This window comes from Microtus pennsylvanicus, chromosome 3 (genome assembly GCF_037038515.1).
Source record: "Microtus pennsylvanicus isolate mMicPen1 chromosome 3, mMicPen1.hap1, whole genome shotgun sequence".
Classification (NCBI taxonomy): domain Eukaryota; kingdom Metazoa; phylum Chordata; class Mammalia; order Rodentia; family Cricetidae; genus Microtus; species Microtus pennsylvanicus.
Genome location: NC_134581.1, coordinates 49,406,559 through 49,433,636, shown reverse-complemented (window position 1 = coordinate 49,433,636; position 27,078 = coordinate 49,406,559). Strand labels below are relative to the sequence as shown.

Sequence of the window (27,078 nt, the reverse complement as noted above, 5' to 3'; positions counted from 1 at the left end):
ATCTGTCTGTCTCTGCCTCCCCGGTTTATTTATACAATGCTGACGTATGCATGGGCAGCTTGTATATGGCAGTTCTGTTGAATGTGTCCATATTGGGTTTCATGGTCTAAGTTGATGAGGTCTCCTCCACAAGAGGGCACCAGATCTCATTATAGACAGTTGTGAATCACCATGTGGTTGCTGGGAATTGAACTGAGGACCTTTGGAAGAGCAAGCAGCGCTCTTAACAAATAAGCCACCTCTCCAACCTCCCCAATACTAAGGTTAAAAGTACACAATTCCATGGGGGTGGTCTTAGGGATTGAACTCATGTCCTCATGCTTGGAAGGCTTTACAGACTGAGCCATCTCCCCAGCCCCAAACTGAGTCTCCTATTCTCAGCCTGTGTGCATCTGCACGTGACGCTCTAACACCAGCCTTCAAAGCCAGACTCACAAGCTGCTGGCAGAGCTATTCCTTGCTCTGTATAGTACTCTTTTCAAGTAAGAATCTGCACATAAAAACCTTGGAAGCTTTGAGAGCCTGGGCTTGAGCTCCTCCCTAGTGCAGACTGATGTTCTCCCTTGGCTGTGGCCTCTGATTTCTCCCACTGTCCATGGTAGTGTATGTCTAGTTTATTGAAAGGGCTTGCTCTAGACACACCTGAGTTTGAGAACTGTTATGAGATAAAATGGTTTCTCCTCGCGTTCAGGGTAACACTTCTGGCATCCAGGACCACACATGACATCCTACTTTATGTGATTTTGCTTATTTCTCTGGCAACTCCTTGAGAGGAATGTGGCTGACTAGTCTAAGAATTTAAAGTCCGTTTCTCAGTCATGAAAGATTGTGGACTTGTCGTAATTACAAAGCAACAGAGCTGGAATTCAAAGTCAAGGTCTACACTTGGAAATAACTAGAGCAAAGGGGTTGGATGCCACTGTGACAGCCATCTCCAGCACATTTGCTTGAAGAGCAACCCGGTACCACAGGAGTGTTAGAAGGAACAACAGTCGAAGACCCCAGGACTGGGAATTGTCAGGGCTTACTTCATACTCATGGGGAACTGTGGGGATCCCCCCTCACTCCTTAGCCTCAGTTTTGCCGTTCAGAAGTGAAGCATGATGGGTCAATGAGAAAGGACGTCTGAAAGGCCTCTGTTGCTTCTGTAGCCGGTGTCTCATCTGAAGGTAGGCATCTTCCTTTTCTTTTGCTCCCCCTGCTGGCCATGGAGGAGATAACGCCTTTGCTGCCAACCTGCTCCGTCTGTGTATCACTCATAAGTGTCTGCTCGCAGGGCTTACCATTCGGTACTGGATAACTGTTTTCCCGGGGAAGAGCATTTCTCCCACTCTCAGCATTCCTCAGTGTCCTGGAGTTCTTCGTCTAGGATTGAGGCCTCATGAGTTTCTCTTCTTCCGTGTTTGCGCATCAATTGCTGTCACCACTGTTCCAGTCTTGTTTAGGTTGCCACGCAGAATGTTAACCTTTACAGTTTTGGAGGCCAACATGCAGGGGAGCCAGGGTGGCAGGCAGACAGCCAGGGCACTGGAGCAGCTGTTGAGAGCGTACATCCAACCCTCAAGTCGGAGGCAGGGAGCAGCGTGTCTTCTCTCATATATAGGCCTCCTTCCAAGAATTTGAAAAATGAATATTGCAAATAAACATAGTGAAATAATTTAATAAAATTTGTGCCCTGACCATGCTGAAGCATGCATGGGCAGCCCGTATATGGCGGTTCTGTTGAGCTTGTCAATATTGGCTTTCATGGTCTAAGTTGATGAGGACAACTGGCCAGGTCTCTTCCTCAAAAATATAGTGCTCGGGCTAAAATCCAAGTGTTTTATCTTTCATATTGTATATGGTTTTGAGCAAAATTCTTTAAGGTCCTGGCCACCCCCGTCCATCTGTCTCAAAGACAGCTTCTAATGAATGAGAAGAAGCCTCCTGCTATTGATGCCTCTGGGGTCAGTCAGCTTTGATCTTAAGTCTTGAGAAGGTTTTACACTGTGTATCTTTGTGCTGATAGAAGATAAATACCTTGTAAGAAACCTGGCCATATGAGAAGAAAAGCCCCCAGGATATGAGATTCACAGAGAGAGGTGTAGAGGTATCAAGAATGTGAATGATAAAGCCATCTTGGATGCTCCGGTCCAGTGTTTGGTCCCTAGAGTGCTTCTGCCTCACCTCTCATCTCCTCCAAGAACAAGAGAAACTGAGAGCAAGTCTGGAGAGCCACCAGGTCATCTCAGGAGCATGAGTGAGGACAGCACACAGGGGTTTAGTTGGGGAAATTGATGTATAACAATAAATAACCAAAACAACCCTCTCAAAAGAAATTCCCTAGAGCCAAAGTGGGTGGGTGTGATTTCTGAAGATGGAAGCGTGGTGCTTCTGCTTATCTCTGCTTGTCACTAGTGCCGGGTTTAACTTACACTGGTGGCCAGATCAGCTCTGCAGCCAGCTGCTAGTCCCTGGTTTTTATCACAGAGCTGTGCTAGGCTATTTCTCCAGTCTCTTCCTAAATGATGCCAGGGACTTATGAAAGATTTTACAATTTTCCATTATTGTCTTTTGTGACATATAACCTAATATCTAACGAAATAATTTGTCATCTAATAATCATCCTTTGTTTCATCTGCAATTTGATATACATATTTTATGTTATGCCTATTTTATCAAAATCATTGATAAAATTGATGAGTAGGACCTGGCACATTTAGTCTTTTTTTTTTAAAAAAAAAAGATTTGTTTTATCTCTAAATATGCATTTGCATGTGTGTTCTGGGGTGGGGTTGGGTTGTGCACTTCTGCAGGTGCCAGAAAAAGGCATCTATTCTCCTGGATCTGGCATTACAGGCAGCTGTAACCCATCTGACATAGGTGCTGGGGACCAAAGACTGGTCCTCTGCAAGAGCAATCCATGTTCTTGACTGCCAAGTCATCTCTCCAGCTCCATACAGCTCCTTGTACAGCAGGGAGCTTTAAACGTATTTCTGATGCATTAATGGAACAATATTAAGTGAATGGTTGTCCCAGCTAAAAAAGAAAATCCATCCAAATCTGCCATCCATATAATAATTACTCTTTATCCTCTATAATTTCACAAGCATATCATGCATGTTTTATTCAAAACATTGCTTACATTTTTGAATGGGACCTGGCCAATTCAGAGTCCACCAGGAGGACACTCAAGCCAATGGAGTAGGTTCTGTTCCATCCTCCGGGTGACACTTGGGAAATGTTCTAGCTACAAACCTGGCTAATCAGTTGTTCCCCACGCTGTTGTTACTTTCCTTTGGTTCATGATGACACTGTGGAGAATTTGGAGTTGAGATATATTTATCCTTTCCTTGTATTTTCAGAAAAGAGCTCTCTGATGAAGTGATTTAAATTTATTCTGACACGGCTGGCTGTTACATTATCAGCTTGTGTTGTTTCCTAATGAACCCTAATTTGTTCCCTACATGACCGTGAATAATTCATCTTAGGATCTGGAGAGCTTGGGTTTGGTAATCCGACACACTCGGGTGGAAATCCTGCTTTTTTTCATTGTAAGCTCAGCTTCTCTGAGCCTCAGTTTTCCCATTTGCACCAGGAGAATGATCACACTTTCTTCCCACGTTTGGTGTGATATTCAGAACAGGAAGACGTGTGGAGGTGCCTGGGAGCATGGTGATGGGAGAAAACACCCAGCACTCCTGTTTGTCACCGCCACTGTAGCTACAGTGTACTGTGATGGCAAGTTGTTCTAGTTAACTGTCATCTTGATACCCCTTAGAATCACCCCGTAAGAGTTCCCAACGGAGTAAGTGCCTTCATCAGGTCTGTCTGTGGACTTGTCTGTAGATAAACCCAACTCCATCTCACTTCCTGGAGATCATCTCTGTGTATATTTGGGAGGATTTCTGAGGTAGTATCAGTCTTTCATCTTACCTTCCTTCACTTTTCCTTCTCATTCCTACTTTAGAACTCAAGGGCAGAAGGTCATTTCCATCTCTCAGTCCTGGCATGGTAGTGCGTGTGTTCATGCTTAGTTTACTTCCATTTGTTATCCCCCTTGACGCTGAGCCTCTGCTTCCTATGTCCTCTCCCACCACCGGCAGCCATCCTCAGATGCTGTATTTATTCTCATCACTGAAGGATAAGTTGTACTTATGCATTTTAATTATATAAGCAACATTTGCTATCATTTTATTCTCTGTCTCTGTCCCCCATCTCTCTCTCTCTCTCTCTCTCTCTCTCTCTCTCTCTCTCTCTCTCTCTCTCTCTCTCTCTCTCTCTCACACACACACACACACACACACACAGAGTTGCACACACATACACAGTTGCACATACACACACTTCTCTTCTGAAGAGTTCCAATGAGGGATGGTCTAGATCAGGTTGCCTTATGTCTGAGGTGGATTATCTTGATCACCTTAATTTTTATGAGAAGAATCACCCTGAAATCGGGTGGCACTATTCTCTGAGTTTGAACCCTGGACTATATAAAAGTAGAGAAAGCTAGGTGAGCATAAAGCATGCATGTGTTTATTTTTTTATCTGTTCTTGACTGTGGATATGATGTTATAACTTGCTGCTTCAAGCCCAAGCCACTGTTAACTTTCTTCTGATAGACTATAATCTGAAATTGTGAGCCAAAATAGACCCATTATACCCTGTTAATTTTCATGAGTATTTTATCCATGCAACAGAAGTGAATCTAAACTAAAATATCATATATAGAGAGACCAATAGATGTTCCATGTATCCACGCATATGCACAATCCACATCCATTTATACTGTAGTTAGTTCATCTGAGCGTGACTAGTTGCTGCACACTCTTGGCGAGTGTTCATTCCCCACATTGTATTTATCAGGACTCTAAGTGGCTTCTTACCTCCCACTGCCAAGAACAACACTTTATCTATCCCCATGGATACACCCATATGGATCTGATTTTCAGAAGTATACAGAGAGGAATGAGATTTCTGACTCACAGGAGAATACATCGTTATATCACTAAGTGCTTCCAGATTGCTCTTCAGATTCTTTCCTTTATAATTAGGAAAAGATTCTCAAACTATAAACGTCCCCCCTTACAAAGACCGTAGTTCATGTCTTTCAGACAATGTGCAGCAAAGTGGAAAGCACCCAGTACCCAGCTCCACAACATTGTCACCTCAGCCACCACTAGCATGGCTTCCCATTCCTAACTCTACAACATTGTCACCTCGGCCACCACCAGCATGGCTTCCCATTCCTAACTCTACAACATTGTCACCTCGGCCACCACCAGCATGGCTTCCCATTCCTAACTCCACAACATTGTCACCTCGGCCACCATCAGCATGGCTTCCTATTCCTAACTCTACAACATTGTCACCTCGGCCACCACCAGCATGGCTTCCTATTCCTAACTCTACAACATTGTCACCTCGGCCACCACCAGCATGGCTTCCTATTCCTAACTCCACAACATTGTCACCTCAGCCACCACCAGCATGGCTTCCCATTCCTAACTCCACAACACTGCCACCTCAGCCACCACCAGCATGGCTTCCCATTTCTAACTCCACAACACTGCCACCTCAGCCACCACCAGCATGGCTTCCCATTTTCTGCTGCCCCAACCTCTGCAGCCACTCACCAACTTTTTGTCTCTGTTAATTGCCTATTCTGGGCATATCATGTAGGCATAATTACACTACATGTGTGACCTTGTGTGTTTGCCTTGTTTTCTCACTTAACATAGTGTTTGGGTCAGCAAGAAAGCTCAGTGGGTAAAGGTGCTTCCTATCATACCGGAGGACCCAAGTTCAATCCACAGAACTCACGTGGTGGAAGGAGAAAGCAGACTTCTACAAACTGTGCTCTGACCTCCACACATGTGCTGTGGCACACACACTCATACAAGCAATGGATAACTGTTATAAGAAACTTAAATACAACCACGTTTCCTAAAGTTATCCACGTTCTATGTATACCTGCGCTTCAATCATTTTACAGTTAAGTAATGTTCCATTGTGTGGGGACATTAAATTGTATGAATCTATCAGTTGATGGGTATTTGGACTGCTTTTGGATTTTTGGGGGACTGTGAACATACTATTTCTCAACTATCACACTACAATGCCAAGCATTGTATACACCATGTGTTTTTGGTACCATCGGTGTAAGTAAACATAAGACTAGAATTGCTAGGTATTGTTTTATTGAATTGTTGAACTGTAACTGAAATCTCAACATTTCAGAATGACTATGCCTTGTTTTGCAGCCTGATATGCAGTCTTTCCTAAAGTTCTGTGTTCATTTGAAGAAAATGTGTATACTGCTATCATTGGCTTTGGAGTTCCCCAAAAGTTTGTTACCATTGTCTGCTTATCAAGTTCTCCAAGTTTTCTATTTCCTTGTTGATATTCTGTGCAATTGTTCTACCTTTTACCATAAGTGAAACAGTCTTTAGAGGTGTGGCCCCGGTAGGTCAGCCACGCCCCAGTGTAGGGTCCCACATCCATGGTAGAAGAAATTGAACTCAATGGGTTACAAATAACAAAATATGCGGGATGAAGTTGGTAGCAGGGAGAAAGGAATGTTAAATATGAACAAAATACATTGTGTGCACGCGTGAAATTCTCAAAGAAAAATAGAAATGAAACATTTAAATTTTCAACTACTATATCTGAATATTTTTAATCTGACCTACAATTCTCCGATGTTTTTCTTCATGTATTTTGAGACTCTGTTTTTACATACATACATGTTCTTCATCTCATAGTTTTTTAAAGGCCTATTTATCTGACACAGACATGAACTTGCCAGTTTTCTTTGACACTGCTTTCAGCCTACCTGTAGCTTCCAGTTGACAGCATCTAACCTATAGAAAACACAGTATTGGTTGTATTTATCTATCTAGGATGTGGGATTTCCCTCTGTATGTTGTGAATACCATTGGTTAATAAAGAGTCTGCTTTGGGCCTATTGCAGTACAGAATAAGGCAAAACGGGAATTCCAAGCAGATAGAGGAGGAGAGAATTGATGGAGTCAAAGAGAAGCCATTGTAGCTGCTGCAGGAGACAGATGCTGATGTCAGATGGAACCTTACCAGTAGGCTACAACCACGTGGCAATAACACAGATTACTATAAATGGGTTCATTTAAGATAAAAGAGCTAGCCAATAAGAAGCATGAGCTAATGGGCCAAGCAGTGTTGAAATAATACAGTTTCTGTGTGATTATTTCAGGTCTGGGTCACCGGAAAACAAATGATCAGCCTCTGCCTAGATATCTATTTTTCTATATATTTGAAACAGGGTCTTGCTAAGGTGTCCAAGATTATCTTGAACTTTGGATCTGCTTGCTTCTGCCTCCCAGCAGCTGAGATTATAGGTGTGAGACACCTATCCAGCAAGTCCTATTGTCTTGGATGAAAAATCAGTCACAATCATTTTGAAGATACTTTATATAATCTATTTCAAGTATACAGTTTGGTGGATTTTGACATGTGTGTACATCCATACAATCCCCAACCCAATCAAAGTATATAACATTTCCATTTTCTCAAACCCCATTACAAACTTTGCACCCTCCCATCTCTGATATGACATGACTAGTTGCTACGGTTTCTGTCACTTTGGGGTACTTTATTTTTCTTGAATTCTGTAAAAGTTGAATCATGGTGTACTTCTTATATCTGATTCATTTTTCTCACCACATTTTAATATTTTTCACACTTGATATGAATAGCATGTTATTTCCTGTTGTTAAGTCTTCTCTTGTCATGGTATATCAAAAATTGTCTCCTGTCCATTGCCATCTAGACTTTGTCCAGGTTAGAGCTTTAGTGAATAAATATGCCATGAACATTTTTGTACAATAATGCTTGTGTGTGTAGATCATATACTCCCTCTTGGATAAATACCTGGGAGTGAAATTCAAAGATTACAGAGTGGGCTTGTGTTTAACTTTATGACATAAAAAAACCCACTTATACCATTGGACAAGTTTACTAGCACTGAATTTCAAGCTGCTGTTGCTCTGGATCTTACCATTTGGAGTTGCTAATGTGTTTGGAGGAAGTTGTTTTAGTTCATGACACACAGACTCTTAGGATAAAACAACAGGATAGAGCACTAAGTTCAGTGTGAACTTCTTTGGTATGTATATCAAATGTATGCATATGCAAATAATACTTTAATGAGGTATCATATCCACAGTCTATTTTAAAAATCAGTTTGTCAGACGTGGTATATATTCATTTATTTATTTATTTATTTATTAAAGATTTCTGCCTCCTCCCCGCCACCGCCTCCCATTTCCCTCCCCCTCCTCCAATCAAGTCCCCCTCCCTCATCAGCCCAAAGAGTAATCAGGGTTTCCTGCCCTGTGGGAAGTCCAAGGACCACCCACCTCCATCCAGGTCTAGTAAGGTGAGCATCCAAACTGCCTAGGCTCCCACAAAGACAGTTTGTGCAGTAGGATCAAAACCCAATGCCATTGTTCTTGAGTTCTCAGTAGTCCTCATTGTCTGCTATGTTCAGCGAGTCCAGTTTTATTCCATGCTTTTTCAGACCCAGGCCAGCTGGCCTTGGTGAGTTCCCGATAGAACATCCCCATTGTCTCAGTGTGTGGGTGCACCCCTCGCGGTCCTGAGTTCCTTGCTCGTGCTCTCTCTCCTTCTGCTCCTGATTTGGACCTTGGGATTTCAGTCTGGTGCTCCAATGTGGGTCTCTGTCTCTGTCTCCTTTCATCGCCTGGTGAAGGTTAATATCCAGGAGGATGCCTATATGTTTTTCTTTGGGTTCAATAGCCAGAACCTGGAAACAACCTAGATGCCCTTCAATGGAAGAATGGATGAAGAAAGTATGGAATATATACATATTAAAGTACTACTCAGCAGATAAAAACGACTTCTTGAATTTTGCATGCAAATGGACAGAAATAGAAAACACTATCCTGAGTGAGGTAAGCCAGACCCAAAAAGAGAAACATGGGATGTACTCACTCATAATTGGTTTCTAGCCATAAATAAAGGACATTGAGCCTATAATTCGTGATCCTAGAGAAGCTAAATAAGAAGGTGAACCCAAAGATAAACATGTATATATATATATATTCATTTATAAGTGGATATTAGCCATAAAGTAAAGAAGAACTATGCTACAACCCACAAACAGAAGCTAAATAACAAGAAGGTCTCAAGGGGGTGGTGGTTGTGCGTGAATCTCACTGTGAAGGGGAATTAAAATGGATACCTGCCAGTGGATGGAGGGAGGGGGCTAAAGAGGATGAGGATGGGAACAGGAGGGATCAGGTATGGGGAGGATGGAGGGAGAGAGTACTAGGAGAAACAACTGGAATCTGGGGGTATCTTGGAATGAGCTAGAAACTTTGAGCAATGGAAACTCCCAGGTGTCTGTGAGGGTGACCCTAGCTAAAACTTCTAGCAATGGGGGATATGGAGCCTGAACTGGACGTCCCTTATAAGCAGGCAAGACTTCTGGTGCAGAGACTGGGACATCAACCCAGACACAAACCCTTCGAAATACAATTTGTCCTGCCTACAAGATGTGCTGGGATAAAGACGGCACAGAAATTGTGGGAGTGGCCAACTAATAACTGGCCCAGCTGGAGAACCCCTGAGAGGAGACACATCCCTGAGGGCCAGGACCCGGAGGCAGGATACCCCAGACATCTAGGACTGAATCAAATATGAATGACAAAATAATAGTCAATGAAATGATTCATAATGATATTCTGTTATCCTCATAAATTGTGCCTAGCCCAGCTGTCATCAGAGAGGCTTCACCCATCAACTGATGGAAACAGATGTAGGACCCATTGCCAGACATTAGGTGGAGCTCTAGGAATCTTGTGGAAGAGGGGGAGGAAGGCTTGTAGGAGCCAGAAAGGTCAAGGACACTATAAGAAAACCCACAGAACCAACTAATGTGGGCTTTTAGGGGCTCACAGAGACTGAACCAACAATCAGGGAGCTTGCATGGGACTGACCTAGGCACTCTGCATAGAATGTTACAGTTGTGTAGCTTGGTCTTTTTGTAAGACTCCTAACAGTCCAAGCAGGAGCTGTCCCTGACTCTGATGCTTGCTTTTGGGACACTTTCCTCCCACCAGATCGCCTCATCCAGCCTTAATAGAAGAGGAAGTATCTAGTTTCACTGAATGATTTTCACAGGAGGGCCTGTCAGTATCTGAAGAGAAATAGAGAAGGAGGAGTGGGTGGGGTGGGTAGTGGGGGAGGGACTAGGAGAAGAGGAGAGGGGGGATGCTTTGGTTGGGATGTAAAACCAAAGAAATGTTTTTTAAAAATCAGTTTATATTAACTACAATTAGTCTAGGTATTTTGCTTCAAGTTTGTGGCTTTCCCCATTTCTTTTCTTAAACTTAAAAAAAATTTTATGCATGTGGGTATTTTACATACATATATGTGTATGTATGTATATATCTATATATATATATATATACACACACACACAAATATGCCCACCTCTAGTGTGTAGTGCCTGCCAAGACCAGAAGATGGCGTTGGATCCCCTGGAACTGGAGTTACAGATGACTATGGCCTACCATATGGGTGCTGGGAATCTAATCTAGGTCCTCTTGCAAGAGCAACAAGTGTTGTTAACCACTGAGCCATCTGACACCCAATTATTTTCTTAATATTTTTTTTTCGGAGACAGAGTTTCTCTATTTAAAAGACCTGGTTGTCCTGGAACTCACTCTGTAGACCAGGCTGGCCTTGAACTCACAGAGATCCACCTGCCTCTCCCTCCCTGAGTGCTGAAATTAAAGGTGTGCACCACCACCATCCAGCTTCTTAGTATTTTTTAATGGTTAAAAATATTTTTAATGGTTAATGTAATAAAGTCCAACTATTCTATTTTTATAGTATTATGTAAGAACTCTGTCAGAACCAAAGCTGCACATATGCTTTGTTCTAGAAGCTTACAGACTGAACTTCTGTATTTAGGTCTATGATCCATGTTGAATTATATTTTATGGACTTTGCTTCTGTGTGTTCCTTTTCTTGTGGCTGTTAATGACATTTGAAGAAAGCACTTCCTCCGGAAGGTGACATTAGTTCCCTTATTGACAATCAATTCCTACATGCGTGTCAGTCAAATTCTGATTCCCTTGTATTCATTAATCTATTTGTCTTATAGTGACAGCACCCTGTCTTGGTTATCATGGTTGTAAGGAACATCTAAAGATTAAATTAGACCATGTAAAGCCTGCAGCGTTGTTCCTCTCTTTTCAAGTCTGTTGGAGAGTAGCTTCATGATACAGTCTCAGACTGTATTCTGCAGCCTAGGCTGACCTTGAACTCAAGGCCCTCCTGTGTTGGTCTCTGCAGTGTGTGACATTGGAGCTGCCTATATACATACACACAGCCATCACCTTTTAAAAATATCTGCTGCATATTTTACTGGTATTGTATTAACTCTCTAAATAATTTTTACAATTTCTAAACAAAATTTTGTTTTAATTTAAATAATTAGGTAAGTAAGAACTGGGTTAATTTCTTATCAATATTGATTTGTCTTGATCTAAGCGCACCTCTGAGCAGGTTGTCAAACCTCAATCAGTCAAATAAACGAGGTGACCTTAGCAAACATTCACTCTTGGAGATATTTTTAGGGGAACTTCAAATTCTTACATGTTAGAAAAACAAGTGGGGGTGAAAACGTGAAATTATGATAGAATTAGGAGGCACTGAGATGGTAACAAGCTCAGGGGAGGATTTAAGGGTTCATAGCGTCTTCTACACCTCTAGGACATCATGCTCATTTGGGGGATAAAGAGGAGTTAGAGGCTCATACAGTGACCCCACAGCAGATTGTCTCTCTGGATGCTGCCTGCACTCTTAGGCACCAGCCCGACAGCTCCCAGATGTGAGCACTCAGAGCCCCTCACGGTTGTATTTGAAGATCACTAACCCAGCCCTTGGCTTTGTTCTGAGGACAGGTTCTGGGGTGGGTAAAGTACGGTCCTGGCTCCTCCAGAGCCACAGAAATGACTTTTGGTTTTGACAATATAAATCAGTTTTATTCTCAGAATAGTACCAGAATCAGTCAATTGGGGGTTATCAGAATCTCTGATTTCCTTTATCCAAGGTTCTGGACTGGAAGCAGGGTGCTATTTCTGTACTGCGTTTTATTTTCAAAGCTCTGAAGTCCTAGGAATAAATAAATAAATGATTATCAAGTAGCGACTTCTGCAACAAACTGCAGTAACCTGGGGATTTCTAGATTTTCACCATAATCAGTGTCTCACAAAGGGATAAATTCATGGCACATTTCAGCCTTTATTTATTTATTTATTTATTTATTTATTTATTTTTTGGTTTTTAGAGACAAGATTTCTCTGTAGCTTTGGAGCCTGCCCTGGAACCAGCTCTTGTAGACCAGGCTGACCTTGAACTCACTGTCCGCCTGGGTGTGCGCCACTACCGCCCAACTCACATTTCAGCATTTAAAGTTAAAACATTTTATGGGGTATGGATTTCTTCATATAACAGTAAGTATTAAAGACAATATGGGAGCTGGATAGAGAGAAAGGTTAGTGGCTAAGACCACAGTTTGGTGCTCAGCATCCACGGCAGGTGGCTCACAATTGCCTGTAACTCCAACTCCAGTGATCTGACGATTTCTGCTGGGCTCCATGAGTACTGGCACACAGATACAAAGACAGACAGACAGACAGACAGACAGACAGACAGACAGACAGACTGACTGACACAGCTAGTGCGGTTGATACTGTCAACTTGACAGGGCCTAGAATTTCTTGGGAGACAAATCCCCAGCCACAACTGTGAGGCAGTGTCAAGCGAGGTTGAGCTAGAAAGACCCACCCTGAATGTGAGTGGCGTCATTCCATGAACACGAGGCTCAGACAGAAAAGGAGAAAACAAGCTCATCACCAGCATTCCTCACTGAGACTAGCTCCCTTACGCCCCTGAAGCTGTGCCTTCCTTACCACAAAGGACTGCATTCCCTCAAACTGTGAACCAAAATACACCCTTCAAGCTTTTGTCAGGTGTTTCATCATAGCAACACAAAGTGACTAATACAAACACATTACAGGCTCCCTTTTGAGCTGACTCTTTGCTGTTGTCTACACACTCATTTCCTGCTGGGACCATGATAGTGAGGCCCTGCCATGCCATGAGTGACTAAGGGCCTGGACTCCGAAGTGCTGATGTGGCCTCTTGCTTCCTCCCTAGTCTAGCACCCCCTAGTGTTCCCAGCCCGATTGAATGGCAGTCTCTCTCAGTGCTCCACCTTCTGGTGGCTGAAGAGGTTGAGGAGGTTGGGGAGGTTGAGCTCCCAGGACTCTTTCTTAGATTTGTGTGTGTGTGTTCATGCAGATGCCTGTGGGGGCCAGAAGAGGGTGTTGGTTTCCTCTGAAGCTTTACGTGATGAAAACAACTTCTGGCCTCCATAAAAACAGCAGGCACTCTTGACCACTCCAACGCCTCCCTCCCCCCATGATGTTTTTTGTTTGTTTGTTTTTAGGATACAACAAAATGTTTTAATTTTCCAAAATCATAAGGAGATAAAGAGCATAATCCATCATGTCACCAGCAGTCTTCACCATTTATTTTGCTTCGTGTGTGTGTGTGTGTGTGTGTGTGTGTGTGTGTGTGTGTGTGTGTGGTTGAAACTCATTAAGGCAAAACAAAATGTAGCCCTTGAGGGATTCAGATTGCGCAACCACTTGTTGCTCGGTGGACTCTCTCGACAACTGGAGTTTATTCATGCTCACTTGGTTGTGCCCTCTGCCACAGCAGAGACGTCTTCTCCATCATAAGAGCCACTCCGCTCATAATAGAAGAGGTTGGGCCTCAGTTGTTTGGTTGTCTATCTATCTGCAACTATTGGCTATCTTTTATTTTTATGTGGACCTAGAGGGTCCACACAGTAACTCTGACTAGGGCTATCCTAACTTATGCCCGTGGACTGTAACTGGTCAACTCGTTACCCCAGAGAATTTAAATTCTCAGTTTGAGAACTGACATCCCACATCTCATTGTGATGTTTTCGAGGTGGGGAAGGGGAAAATTCTGCCCAAATTCACTTTTTAGGAAGGTCATTGGAGATGGTCTGAGACTGAATTAATACAGCCAGGTTATGTTCTTGAAACATTTATTATGAGGTTTTGTCAATGGCTTTTAAGCCATGATGCAGTGTTCTGAAGATGCCCTGTCTCCCTGATAGAGCTATTCTTGGGACAAAACTCCTTAACCCCTGTCCCCTTTGTATTAATACCAGCTCCACTTCATTTGTGGACACCGCACAAGATTTTATTTGAACAATCATTTTTATGACTAAACAAAGCTTATAAACCATCCTCTGTCATCAGAAATTCCAGTTCTTTCCCCATGATGATTTTGCTGAGTGCTGATATACCTTATGTAACAAGATGTGTGTGTGTGTGAGCAACTTAAATTATAATTTATACCTTAAGGATTAAATCAAAGCATATTTTTAGCTTCACTTATCCCGTCCAACAACTAAATAATTGCTGAGCTATTTGTTGGGTAGAACCATGCTCTGAAACCTCAACTGGTTGGGGAAATCACAGAAAATTCTGGTTTTGATGTTAAGATAAATGTTCCTAGGAGCCTTTTCAACTGACAAGGGGGCAGGAAGGAATGTTGCAACTAGAATTCCTATAGGAGATCTTTTCAAAGGAGGGACTTGGCTCTGCTGGCAACTGCTGGCGGAGACCCAGTAACTTCACAGATAGTCTCTTGGTGAAGAATCCAACAGAGACATTGCTCAGGGTAGAACTGGGACGGGAGTGGATCTGAGCATGGGACAAGGGAGCTTTTTCTTTTCTTTCTTTTTTCTTTTTCTTTTCTTTCCTCCTCCTCCTCCTCCTCCTTCTCCTCCTCCTCCTCCTCCTCCTCCTCCTCCTCCTCCTCCTCCTCCTCCTCCCTCTCCCTCTCTCCCTCTCCCTCCCTCTCCCTCTCCCTCTCCCTCTCCCTCTCTCTCTCTCTCTCTCTCTCTCGCTCTCGCTCTCGCTCTCTTTCTCTCTCCTATGTTTCTCTGTGTAATAGTCCTAGCTGTCCTGGAACTAGCTCTTGTAGACCAGGCTGGCTTCCAACTCGTTGAGATCCTCCTGCCTCTCTCTCCTGAATGCTGGAATTAAAAGCATGCGTCACAAACACCCAGCCAAGGAAGCCTTTTCTATGAAGATATCCTTCCTAGGGTGGACTTCTGACACTGCACACTTCCTCTTTATAATCCTGATCATTGATCATCCAGCGGTATTTAATGAGGACCTGCATAGATGATCTATTGCACAATCTACCCTGCAAAATCTCAAAATTTGGATTGCTTCCTGCTCTAAGAATTAAAATCTACCGCGAGAATCTGTTCTGGTTCGTTCTCTGCTCCCCATAGAACCTGAATCCAGGGCTCAGGACCACAGTATCTTGATTCTCTCCCCACCTTTGAGAAACTACAGGGTCTCTCATCCTGGGCATAATCGACGTGAGTTTGATACCGCCTTGCGGTGGCAGCATCTCTAACCATTAACTCTTTCCCCTAGTCCTAGATGTCACAACGTCAATGTCTCCAGATGTTTCCAGATGTTCTGAGTATGGAGAGAAGAAAGCAAAATTGCCACTATTGAGAACTATGCTGTCATCCATCAGGAACCGAAGGCACTGAGAACACCACCAGCAAGTCCATCATGACAACTATATATGGCTTTCAAGGAAAAATTAGGCCGTAGAATTCAATCCAGTCTATGTTTCCAGTCCTTGATGAAAGCTTGAATCACCTGAGTTATTTACAAAGGACCAACTGGGAATTAAATTCCTAGACAGCTTTTGACCAACTCTGAACTAAGGATGCTTGGTAGCTATCAAATGGAAAAAAGAGCCTAAACACAATAATATTCCCCTACATGTATTTAATACTCTTTCCTTCATCAACGCCTCAGTGACAGTGGGAATACCAAACAATGTAGGATCTGGAGATCTCACACCCTAAGATCTGAAAGTAGTATTTCTACAAAGCACACATGTTCTGAAAGCTGCTGATGCCCCCCTTCCACAGAAACCTGAGGGGAATGTCTAACACCCTCAATCAGTTAGCAAGCTTTTGGAAGGCATAAGACACCCTGCAAAACAAAGGACAACTTGCTTCATTCACGTGAGATTTTCATTTGAAAAATGGCTACTTTGGTTATTTCCCTCCAACGATGGCTGTTGGGGTCAAATGTGATGACGCTTAGGAAAGCATTTAGTGAGAGATAAAGCCTGTCCCTCATGCTTTTGTCCCAGGGACTCTTTCTACCCTCAACCTCAGTCTGCCTGGTCAGCTTCCACCAGCCTCTAGTTTGGGCTTCTGGGGACATGGATGTACAGCCACAGACTACTCAAGAGGTCTGTCCTCAACTGAGCCATTAGGAAAACACATTTGTGCTGAAAAAGACAGAGCGATGTATTTTTCATGACCAAGGTTAAAATCATATTTCAGGTTATATACTTAAGGACCTAGAAATTAATTGATACCATCTAAAATGCAGGGAAGTGCAAGAGATTAATCTGGCAAATGGTTTCCATAAAAAAAAAAAGCCATTCAGTTTCCCAAATTTATCTTGTGTCCTGAGGTTTTTAAATGTCACAGAGTTCTTCCCAGCTGTCTTTTGCTGTTTTCTAGAACCCTAGGTTGGGAGAATATCAGTGCTCAGCTTGGTGGAGTGTTAACTCTTCCCTTCCATTTCATAGGTGTTGAGCGCAGTCACTGTTGGGCCTTGCAGTTTCTGAATGCTGTGTTTGTAGATTGTGAAGGCAGAGCCTTTGGTGACACTGTTTCACACAGGGCAGTAAATGTCTCTGAGGCCATCCTACCAAGTCCATGGTCAAGTTTCTACCAAGCTGAGATGCAATGAACCAGGCTGGAGAGAAAGCGGCCCCAGGAGGACTGCCAGTGATATTCTGGGGAGGGGTGACTGGTGGAGTTTTTCATTACTGCCTCTGCAATGGTTTGTCCCAAAATGGCTAGAGAAAAGTGGGTCGATTTCCCCCACCCCACCCTCAATTCTCACCAAAGCATACCACATGGATGCCATCTTTTCTGAAGAGAGAACCAAATAAATAGTAAATCTAGACCCGGTCACACCACTACATGCTGTCGCTGAGTTCGTATTTCTCTAGCTTGCCTCCAGATGGCTCTGCCTTCACTTCTGAGTTGGGGTCTGAGTGATGGAGCTGGATAAGAAGAATGTAGAAGAGGCCTCCGAAGAAAGCGCCAACCATCGGGCCCACTACAGGAATCCACCAGAAGTTGTTCCCAGCTCTGAAAGCAAACAGGAAGTCAGTGAGATACTTCTTGGCCACCCTGCCATCTCTAGCCTTGTTATTCACAAGTGACTCTTTCTGTGCCCATACTTACCTTGTATAAGCACGTTCACTAGAGCACAGGGACATTAGGAACCCAGTCCAGTGTCCTAATGACCCCACTGAATGATTGTACCCTATTTATTTTCCTTTTAGAAAACATGGTACTTGGGCAAGTGAGATGGTTCAGTGGGTAAAGATGCTTGTGGCCCAGCCTAATGCCCTGGGTTGGATCCCCAGGACTGACGTGTTGGAAGGAGAGAGAATTCTCACAAGCTGTCTTATGGCCTCCATGTGTACATGGTGGTGTGTGTCTACCACCCATCCCATACACCCCCATTAAAATGTAAAAATAAAAAATACACAGCTCTGTGAATCCATGGCCCAAACTGAGGGCCTCTAGAGAGGCTATTCAGTAATTGTCTTTCCTATATTGTCAAACAGTGAAGCTTGGGGGCTGTGAGTGAAGCCAACACAAGAGGTGCTCAGAATGTGGCTAGATTCCGGGACTCCCAGTTAGTGCTGGCAAACTCCTAGAGATTAAAGAAAGTCTAAGGCAGTGTGTGAGCTATCTGCTAAATGGTCTGCCGAATATCATCAGAACCAGTGCTTATTTCTGGGGGTCCAGCCCACACACGTACTCAGCAGGGCTTCATCCTGCACCATTCCCCTTTCCTCTGCAAAAACACCCAGGAGACTGTAGGTCACTTTGTGAGTTGGTTTGTTTTTTTGTTTGTTTATTTATTTGAGACAGGGTTTCTCTGTAGGGTGCCTGTCCTGGAACTAGCTCTTGTAGACCAGGCTGGCCTGGGCTACACATTTTGCGGGGCGGTGTTGGCACACGCCTTTAATCCCAGCACTCGGGAGAGAGGCAGGTTTGTTTATTTATTAAGTGGCTTCATAGGAACGACTTCTAGGACTGCTTAGGCAAAGCGAAGCACAAAATACAACCTTTAAAGATGTAGACAGTTGAGGAAAACTATTTCTAAAAAATGACAAATGTTCAGAATGATCCAGGGAAAGCAGGTGACCAGGAGGATAGACAGGTGCCTGCGAGGATTTCCCTGTACTCTGACTAGATTCTGGCCTCCTCTTGTGAACTAACAGGAAGAGGTTTGGAGAGCATCGCAGCAGGGAAAGCCTTTGTTCAGCATGCATGCACAAGGCTTTCATCCCCCAAAGCCACAAGAAACTCAAAACCTTCCTGCCTGGCATAATGGAGAGCATGTTGATTCTAGAAGAATCCAAGCCTACTCTTTGCATGATCATGCTTGACAGCCACAGACTGATCCTTGTGGCCTTTTGTTTAGAGCATATTTTGTCTGAGATAGAGTCTAACTTTGCAGTCCAGGGTGGCCTGGAACTCATGATGTAGCCCAGGCTTCCCTTTAAACGTTCATGGACCCACCTGCCTCGTCCTCCTTAGTGCTGGGGTTACAGCCTTCACACCTGTCTTGTGTACGGCAGATTTGGATCAGAGAGGACAAAAGCAGAAAACAAGCTCTGTCCTGGACTCCGGAAGACCTGGCCTCAAGCCTGGGGCGGTCTGGAATGTCTCTGAGGAGGTACTCCCCCTCTGAGCTTCAGTTCCTTCATTCACAGGGAGGGTGCAAGGAGGGACATGGGTTGGATGGGAGAGAACTGAGACTCAGCACGGCCACCACCAGATGTCACTCTTACTTCGTGCAAGAGGTTGCTGAACCTGCCCTCTCAGTGTCCTTTCCCACACCCTCAAATACGAATGCACCCTGTTGCAAGAGGCAGGCAAAGGTGGTTGCTTTCTTCTCTGGTTTAAAAACCTTCCTGGAAGCCTTGGCTAGAGGTAAGGTGCTATCCCTGTAGCAGCTATAATAGTTGTTCCACGGTTCCTTTTTTGGAGCATCTCCCTGTAACGGTCTGGACCCTGTCTGCTTTATTTAAAGCTGGACACATTGTGCAGGAAACAGAAGTCCTGAGAGGAGGTGCCCCGGTGTGACTACTTGTGGGGTCCTGGCTCAGTGCACACACAGGGCAACCATCATTTACTCTGTGTTCCTAGGACTGCCACAGGAATGTGTGGGTCTTTCGGCATGGATTCTATCCTCCTACTCTCCCCCTTTTCAACTCATCTTATATGCTAGATTAATTTTGATAAATTGGCCTTCTAAACAGTCTTCTGCCCCAAATCCTAGTGTGTGGACCGATTCAGAAAAGTCCTTCTCTATCACAGTGACTTCTGCATATCTAATGTCCAATAAAGTGTTCTTGGGAGGATGAAGGACTCAGGCGTCCCTTGGCAGAGTCATATTTCAGTTCTAGTCTGGATTTGGTCACCAAGTCCATCTGTAGACAAGTTATATAACGAAAATGGTTCATGTTTAACCAGAGTGTCCATAGCATCTACTCTCTGGCCCACATGCTCCCGCATCTCTGAGTCAAGGCTCAGTACTCTCTGTTGAAAGACACCAGGCACAGGACACCATTGGTACTTACGTGAAGACCTCAAATCCCCATCCTGCCAGAGCAGTGAAGAGCCTGGGGCTCAGGTCTCGAGCTGGGTTCATGGCACAGCCAGTGTTGAGGCTCAGAGAACAAGAAAGGCTAATGATCAGAAGGCCAATGACAAGGGGCTCCAGGCCTCTGGGGACCCCCATGTTTCTGGAGTCAAAAATGGCAAAGACAATCAGAAGGAGCAACATGGTAGACAGCACCTGGAGAGGGAGAAAATTTTCCAGAGTTCAGTCTGTTCTGTCCATCTGCTCACCCAAAGTTACCAACCTGTAACTTGGTTCAGTTCTTAACACCCGCACAGCAGCTCACAACCACCTGTAACCTCAGTTCCAGGGAATCTGAAGCCCTCATCTGACCTCCACAGGCACTGCAAGTACGTGATGCACACACACACACACACACACACACACACATATATATATATATATATATATATATATATATATATATATATATATATATAAAGGCAAAACTCATCCACCTAAAATAAACAAATCTTAAAAAAATGAAATAGTGACAGCTACCATAGTGGACAAGCGTGTGGCTCTTCCACAGACATGCTAGAAGCAGATGCTGATGGAGTCACCCATTGCAGACTGGGTGCCTGCTGAAGGTCACACAGCAGATGCTGACGGAGTCAGCCATGGCAGACTGGGTGCCTGCTGAAGTCACACAGCTGGTCCAGTCCGGAGAAGACTGTTCCCCAACTCCCACACTGTCTGCTAAGCTGCTCGTCAGTGATGCTAAGGGACAATTGGCAAGATCAGAAAGTGAAGGAGGGTTGGCTTAGATTGGATATAAAGAGAGCAAGCAAGAAAGCAATAGGTGAACACGCAAAGGGAGCGGACGGAAATTTCTTATCAGGAAACTCAGGCTGATGAAATGAGTGGGAAAATGTGCTTTGTAACAAAAAAAACGCAAACAGTGGTAAGGTTAGAGAAAAACCACTCTCCCGGCGATTTCTAGTGCATCTCAACACACTCCATGCTCTTGAGAGGAAATCCTGCAATAACTTATCAATGTGCATCTAAAAACCAAAGTTTGTGCATGCAACGCAATAGGCCAAACTCATACCATAGACATAATGAAACTGTGGGAAAATATCTTAAAATATGTACTTTTACTTAAGCATGGTTTGTTGTGGTGGAAACTGGAAGCCATTGAAGCAAACATCAATAACAGAAGAGGGAGATGCATTGCAGGATGTCTGTTCCATAACTTACTACAGAGATGCTAAGAGCTGTAAACAGCACCAGTGGGGTGACTCAGTAGATAACGGCCTTTGGTGCCAAACTCGATGACCTAAGCTCAGTCTCCTGAGTCCACGTGGTTGAAGAGAGAGCCAACACTCAAAAGTGGAGCCCTGGCTTCCACATGTGTGCTATGGCATGCACATGTACACATCCACACTAAGTACACATAAAACTTTATATGGTAACATTTTAAAGTGCTTATAACATTGAGAAATTAAATATTATACATTCACTTTTAAAAAAATACACATAAAAATGAAAACATTAACAGGCACTCTCAAGAGGTGGGATTTTTCTGCTCTCTCCAAATTCTAAACTTATAAGCCATCATTTTGTTTCGCAACCTAGATGATAGCTGTGAGTGACTGTACACATACTCTCTGTCACCCGAAGTGTAGCTTTTCGGGGTGCACAGCATGTCCACCTCACGCAGGCCCCATCCCGTGCTTCATCTCCCTGCTATTCTCCTTACAGATGAGGGCACTTAGGTAGACGGAGGTTGAGGCATGTGCTCGAGGGTGAGTAGAAGAGGCAGGTTGGGAGCGAAGCAGGTGAATTTATGGTTTAATTCCTTCAGTGTTTCACCAACTTTTCAAAAATACTCATAGTCAAAAGAATTTGTTTGGGGAGACATCTTCTCCAGAGAGCTCCGGTGCCTGCGTGACCATCTCTGGCAGAGTGGAACCCTGGGCTGGCCTAGTGCTTTTACTTGATCTCTTATCTCTGCCCTTGCAACCTTGAATGAACCACTTGTTTACTTATCAGTTGAACCTCTAACCCTGATGTTTGGAGCAAGAACGGGTTGGAACCACAGGTGTCTAACAAATACACATTAGCTAGCTGAACTAATTGGGAAAACGCTTGAATACCCATCCCCAAAGTCTATTCCAACGTACCCCAGTTGCCTTGTTTGCTCGGCAGATAAATGGCTAATTGCTCTGGGGTTTTGCATGTTGAACAGTCCTCATCATCCAGAGGCATCTAGATGGGGCTGCAGCAATAGACTCCTAGTGCTTTGAAACCAGAAAGATTAATTTTGTCCATCTCACCCTCTGTACTGTAGCTAATATCAGAGATATAAGGACCCTGAACCTGGACCACATCATGCCTCCAGCAACGTATTCTTTACCTGGTCTCTCCTCATACTATTTGCACACTGCTGAACAACCCTCTTGCGACTCCCTTCTCTTCAGAGAGCTCTACTTTCCCCCACTTGTTAAACTTCTGTTTCCAATCAGCTCATCTACTATCAGAGATGGAAAGACCCTGAGAGGTAATGTGTCCCAAGCTGCCCACCATCCAGAGTTTATCATTCCCACACTTCCTATAGCCTACTATTTAAAGGCCACCTGACTGGCCTCCAATGACTACTCCCAGCAACTGCTGTTCTCGGGAGACAAGGCCTTTATTTTGTACAAGCCAAATTTCCTGAAGCCTTCTTTTTATGGGGAAAATGGCATAATTATAATTTCACTAATGTACAGACTCGGCCATTCATCGAAACATATTCTTTAAAATATTTTTTTGTGATTTGCTTATTCTTGTTTTATGTGCATTGGGTATTTTTGGGGCATGTACATTTTTATAAGGGTGTCAGATCCTCTGGAACTGAAGTTACAGACAGTTGTGAATTGCCATAATACATATTTTTTGGCACTCAGTGATGGAAAGCCTGCCTTCCATGTCCAATGCCCCACGTTCAATCCGGAGTGCTACAAACAAAAAAATTGTTTTATGCTTCCCAGGTGATGGACTCTGTCAAGAGGAAGCTGAATATCTCCTTCTAGCCTCCACCTCCCAAATGACGGGGAGGTGTGTGCCACCACAACCAGCAGAAGTTACTTCAAATATCAATCTAGTTGAGATGCTTATCTCCCTTGAGAGTCAGATAAATCTCAGCCTCATGGAGAGGTAGGGCAGATTCATGCCACCCCAGGCTCAGCACCATATTTCATAGTCCTTGGATGTAGGCAGATGCCATCTCTTGTGACTATCACCCTTAGCGCCAAAGAGACACAAGAAGTGAAAAGGACCTCATTTGCCTCTAGTCTGGGCAGCCACTCTTTGTCTTCATCTCAACTAACATAAAACACCTATGTGCATTAAAAAGGAAGCTGAGGACCCTTCTAGTGGCATCAACATCTTCAAGGGCAAATCATTGTCAAGAAAGCTCAGTTCATATAAAGACCTCTGACTTGGAAACACAACCCTTCCTTTTTCACAGTCATACAATGCTCCAATACGCACCCCATGCCTATCCCACGTTCTATCATGTCTTTCCACCTAAATCAGGTCCTTGTTGACGCTCCACTTACTTGGTCTATAAAGGCATTTGGCAGGGATATGAATGGAGCTGGGTATGTTGCAAAAATGAACGCTGTTGCATTTTCTCCTGCGACGAGCAACTTTCCGTCAGCAAAGGCCATGAGTCCATCTATGGAAGACAGAGCTCCGGAACATTAGTGTTTTCTAGAAAGGGCTGTTCTGGTTGGCTTTAATTAAACTGTGGCATAGCCTAGGGTAACCTGGGAAGGGAGTCCCAACCAAGAGATTGCCTTGATTGGCCTGTGGATATGTACATGAGGGGTTGTCTTGCTTCTTAACAGATGAAGATGGGTCCATCTCTCTGCGGTTGGCACCAGTCTTCGGGGAGGTTATAGGCTGTACAAGAAAGCTGTGTGTGCCTGAGCCTGGAAGTCAGCAAACACTCCATGTTTTCTGTTTCAAGTTCTTGCTTGAGTCCCTGCTTTGACTTCCTTCCATGATACACCATGACCTGGGAGCTGAAATAAAGCCTCTTCTAAACCGCTTTTGGTCAAGGTATTTTTATCACAGCAACAGGAATCAAAGCAGAGCAGCTCTAAACTTGGACCAGGACCTTAGTCTGTGGGGTCTGAGACAGCAACCTTCTTTGGGGGTGTGGAAGGAATTCTTGGAATTTTCAAGATTGACCTAAAACCAAAGTGTGACTTCAACTTTAACTAAGCGGAAGTCATAACTCCTACAGTACTCTCTAGTGCCCCTAAAAATTTAATTCAGAACTTGAGGGTGTACTGGGATAATGAAGATGCTATGGATGGCCTGTAGAGCCCCCAGAGCTGGGAAACTGGATATCACTGATAAAGACAGTACCTACCCCATGCCTCTCTTTGCTGCTGTCTCCCTGAGTTTCTGACCTCGGATCTCCCTTAGACATTTAATTCTCAGAGAGACACTGCAGGAAGGGGCTCCTTGTACAACCTGTTTCCCTAGGGTTTGGATTATCAGTGTCTTAAGTTTGCCATTCAAAACACTCTAAGGCTCATCTTGGGTTGAATGCAAACAGCTTGTGTGTTACAGTTGGCGCCACAGGATCCTAAGATTCCTTAGCCTTAAGGACTTTGGGAGCCCCTACTATTCCAGAGAAGGAAACGGGGACCTATGTGGTCTAATGACTTACATGTTTACTTCTTTATTATTTATTCTGAGACAAAGTTTCAAATCACCCAGGCTGGCCTAGAATTTGCTTTGTAGCTGAGAATGGCATTGAATTCCTGACCATCCATCCTCACGGTGCCAAGATTATGGAAATGTGCCCTCAAACTTCATTCCCATGTATGTATTTAAGTCACAGAGCTACTCACTGCCACAGTCTCAGTTCAGTCCTGGGTCTGTGATCTTCAAGACCACTTTTTCTTCAGTTGGCTCTTGAGCAGATGCTCCAACTGTGGGCTAGATGGGGCAGAGACTCCCACCCAGCCTGCTTCTTGGCTGTGCTTCTTCCTTAAAGGCATGTTCCCAGATGCATAACCTGAATATCTCCTGGGCCACAGCTTTCATGACCAGGCAGGATCCCATTTGTAGTCAAATCAGAGAAAGCAGCAGAGAACCCACTGGCATTTTGCCTATGTTCATATTGTAGTGCAGGGAGGAACTGAAACTAGGTTCTTAGAAGTTGTACCCTCCATTTTAAGATTCATATTTTGGAACCTAGAGAAGTGGCTAAGCAGTTAAGAAGTCTAGCTACTCTTCTAAAGAGGACCTGAGTTTTGAGTCCCAGAACCCACATGGTGTCTCACTATGGTCTGTAATTTCAGTTCCAGGGACTCTGCTATTTTTTTCTGGCTTCTGTGATAATCAGATGCACAGGTGGTGCAAAGATATATGTACAAGCAAAAACAAACAAACAAACAAAGACCCACACAGATCTTTAGATTAAAAAGCCGATTCACAGATTTTATTAAAAGGCTTCATAAATTGGCCCTGTTGATAACATGGGCCTCATTGTCACAACGCTTCCTGTTCTTGCTCACTCTCACGCTTCCTACCAAGTTTAAGCTTCTGTAGCTTGCCCCACTAGCCCTCCAAATGTTTGAACTCCAGGTCAATACTCACCATAGTAAATACCAAAGACAGTTGCAGCCCCTACAAAGGCTCCTAAAAACTGTGCTCCCACATAAAATGGGAACTTGAACCACTCCATCCTTCCAAAGATGCACATTGCAAAAGACACAGCTGGGTTGATGTGGCCTCCTGCAAGGAAGAGGAGACAGTCAGCGGGTGGGCATGGGGAGAGGGAAACAGAAACACAGATGAGTGTTGAAGGAGGGCAACTAATAATCCATTTTTATTATTAGAGACGGTTTAGAATCTTTATCTTATGAAAAGAGACTTGTGTAAGCAACTCGTTTTTTTTTTTAAGTAGAGTTTTAGCCAGGTGGCGGTGGCGCACGTCTTTAATCTCAGCACTCGGGAGGCAGAGGCAGGCTGATCTCCGTGAGTTCGAGGCCAGCCTGGTCTACAAGAGCTAGTTCCAGAGCAGTCACCAAAAGCTACAGAGAAACCCTGTCTTGGAAATCAAAACAAACAAAAAAAAGTGGAGTTTTAGTCATTAGTTAAGGAATACCATAAGTAATTTGATGCAAACTATTACTGTGCATATTTTTTTTAGGCAACTGAGGCTTAAGTCCATATCTAACAATTCTTCAGCATGTGCATAGAAGCTGTGAAGCCATTCTTCACACTGGGAAAGGGCGATGTCCTGGCAGATGCCCTGTGCCTGTCCCTGAGGCAGAAGGGCTTTGTTGGAGGTGATTGCCATGTCTGGATGGATCCTCCTAGGTTCCTCTGCGTGAACAGTGTGTTCTCTCACACAGAAATGTAGCAACAACTTCCTCAACCCAACCCAAGTTGTAGGTAGTAGCAAAATCAGCTTCCTGAGTCTCACTATGTATACAGTTAGAGAGGTTTGCTCTGTGCTCAGTGATGATCTCATGCGGCTTGGGACTCAACTGCAACATTTACTGAGTGACTGGTCAGATAGCATCACTGTGGTGCTCTTTAGACTTAAGAATCTGATGGAATGGCTTCTGCTCTAGTTAACTGGTGGGAAAACTGCAAAACAGGAGGGGTTTTCTCCCAGCTATGTGGTCAGCAAGTGGAAGAACCAAAATTCAAGTTCAGCTTTATCTGAATTTAAGAGCCGGGTTCCCTTGATCCCCTTCTAACCTCCTTGGGACTGGAGAGGTATTTTGGTTAGGAACTCATACTGATTTTGCAGAACAGTCCGGTTTAGTTCTCAGCACCCACACCAGATATCCTCAAAAACCGTCTGTAACTGCAGCTCCAGCGGATCTGCTGCCCTCTCCTAGACTCCGCATGTACCTGCGCTCACATGCACGTACCCCACCCCACCCCCACAAGTGCACATAATTAAAAATAAATCTCAAAACAAGATGTATCTGCCTTGAAAACTAAGTGTGTTACACATATGCACATCTGAGCTTGCAAGGTGGTGGGGCACAAGGTGAACCAGGAGAACAGGGACGGCCTTTCATGTGGAAGGGGGTTAAAACCATTTCCAAAGTGAGCACAGTGAAATGTGGGCATTCAGGGGAGGTGTGGACAAGAGAGATGACAACACTCCTGATGGTGATTATAAGGGTGACGACAACCCTGAACCCTGGCCCTCATCAGAACCATGGTCATGCTTGTTCTAGAAGCCCAGCCCCCACAG

At 44.0% G+C, this 27,078-nt stretch overlaps 1 protein-coding gene across 1 annotated transcript in view; it reads right to left on the bottom strand.

The window, feature by feature from the left end:
* Positions 1-14,114: 14,114 nt before the first annotated feature.
* Aqp9 (aquaporin 9) overlaps positions 14,115-27,078 on the bottom strand; it is a 41,750-nt gene continuing 28,786 nt past the window's right edge. Inside the window, exons 5-8 of the mRNA XM_075965314.1 lie at positions 25,458-25,595; positions 23,399-23,517; positions 19,813-20,030; positions 14,115-17,299 (exon numbers count right to left, since the gene is read on the bottom strand). Of these exons, the coding sequence (XP_075821429.1) occupies positions 17,125-17,299; positions 19,813-20,030; positions 23,399-23,517; positions 25,458-25,595 (650 nt within the window). The 3' untranslated portion in view covers positions 14,115-17,124. The remainder of the gene's footprint in view (positions 17,300-19,812; positions 20,031-23,398; positions 23,518-25,457; positions 25,596-27,078) is intronic.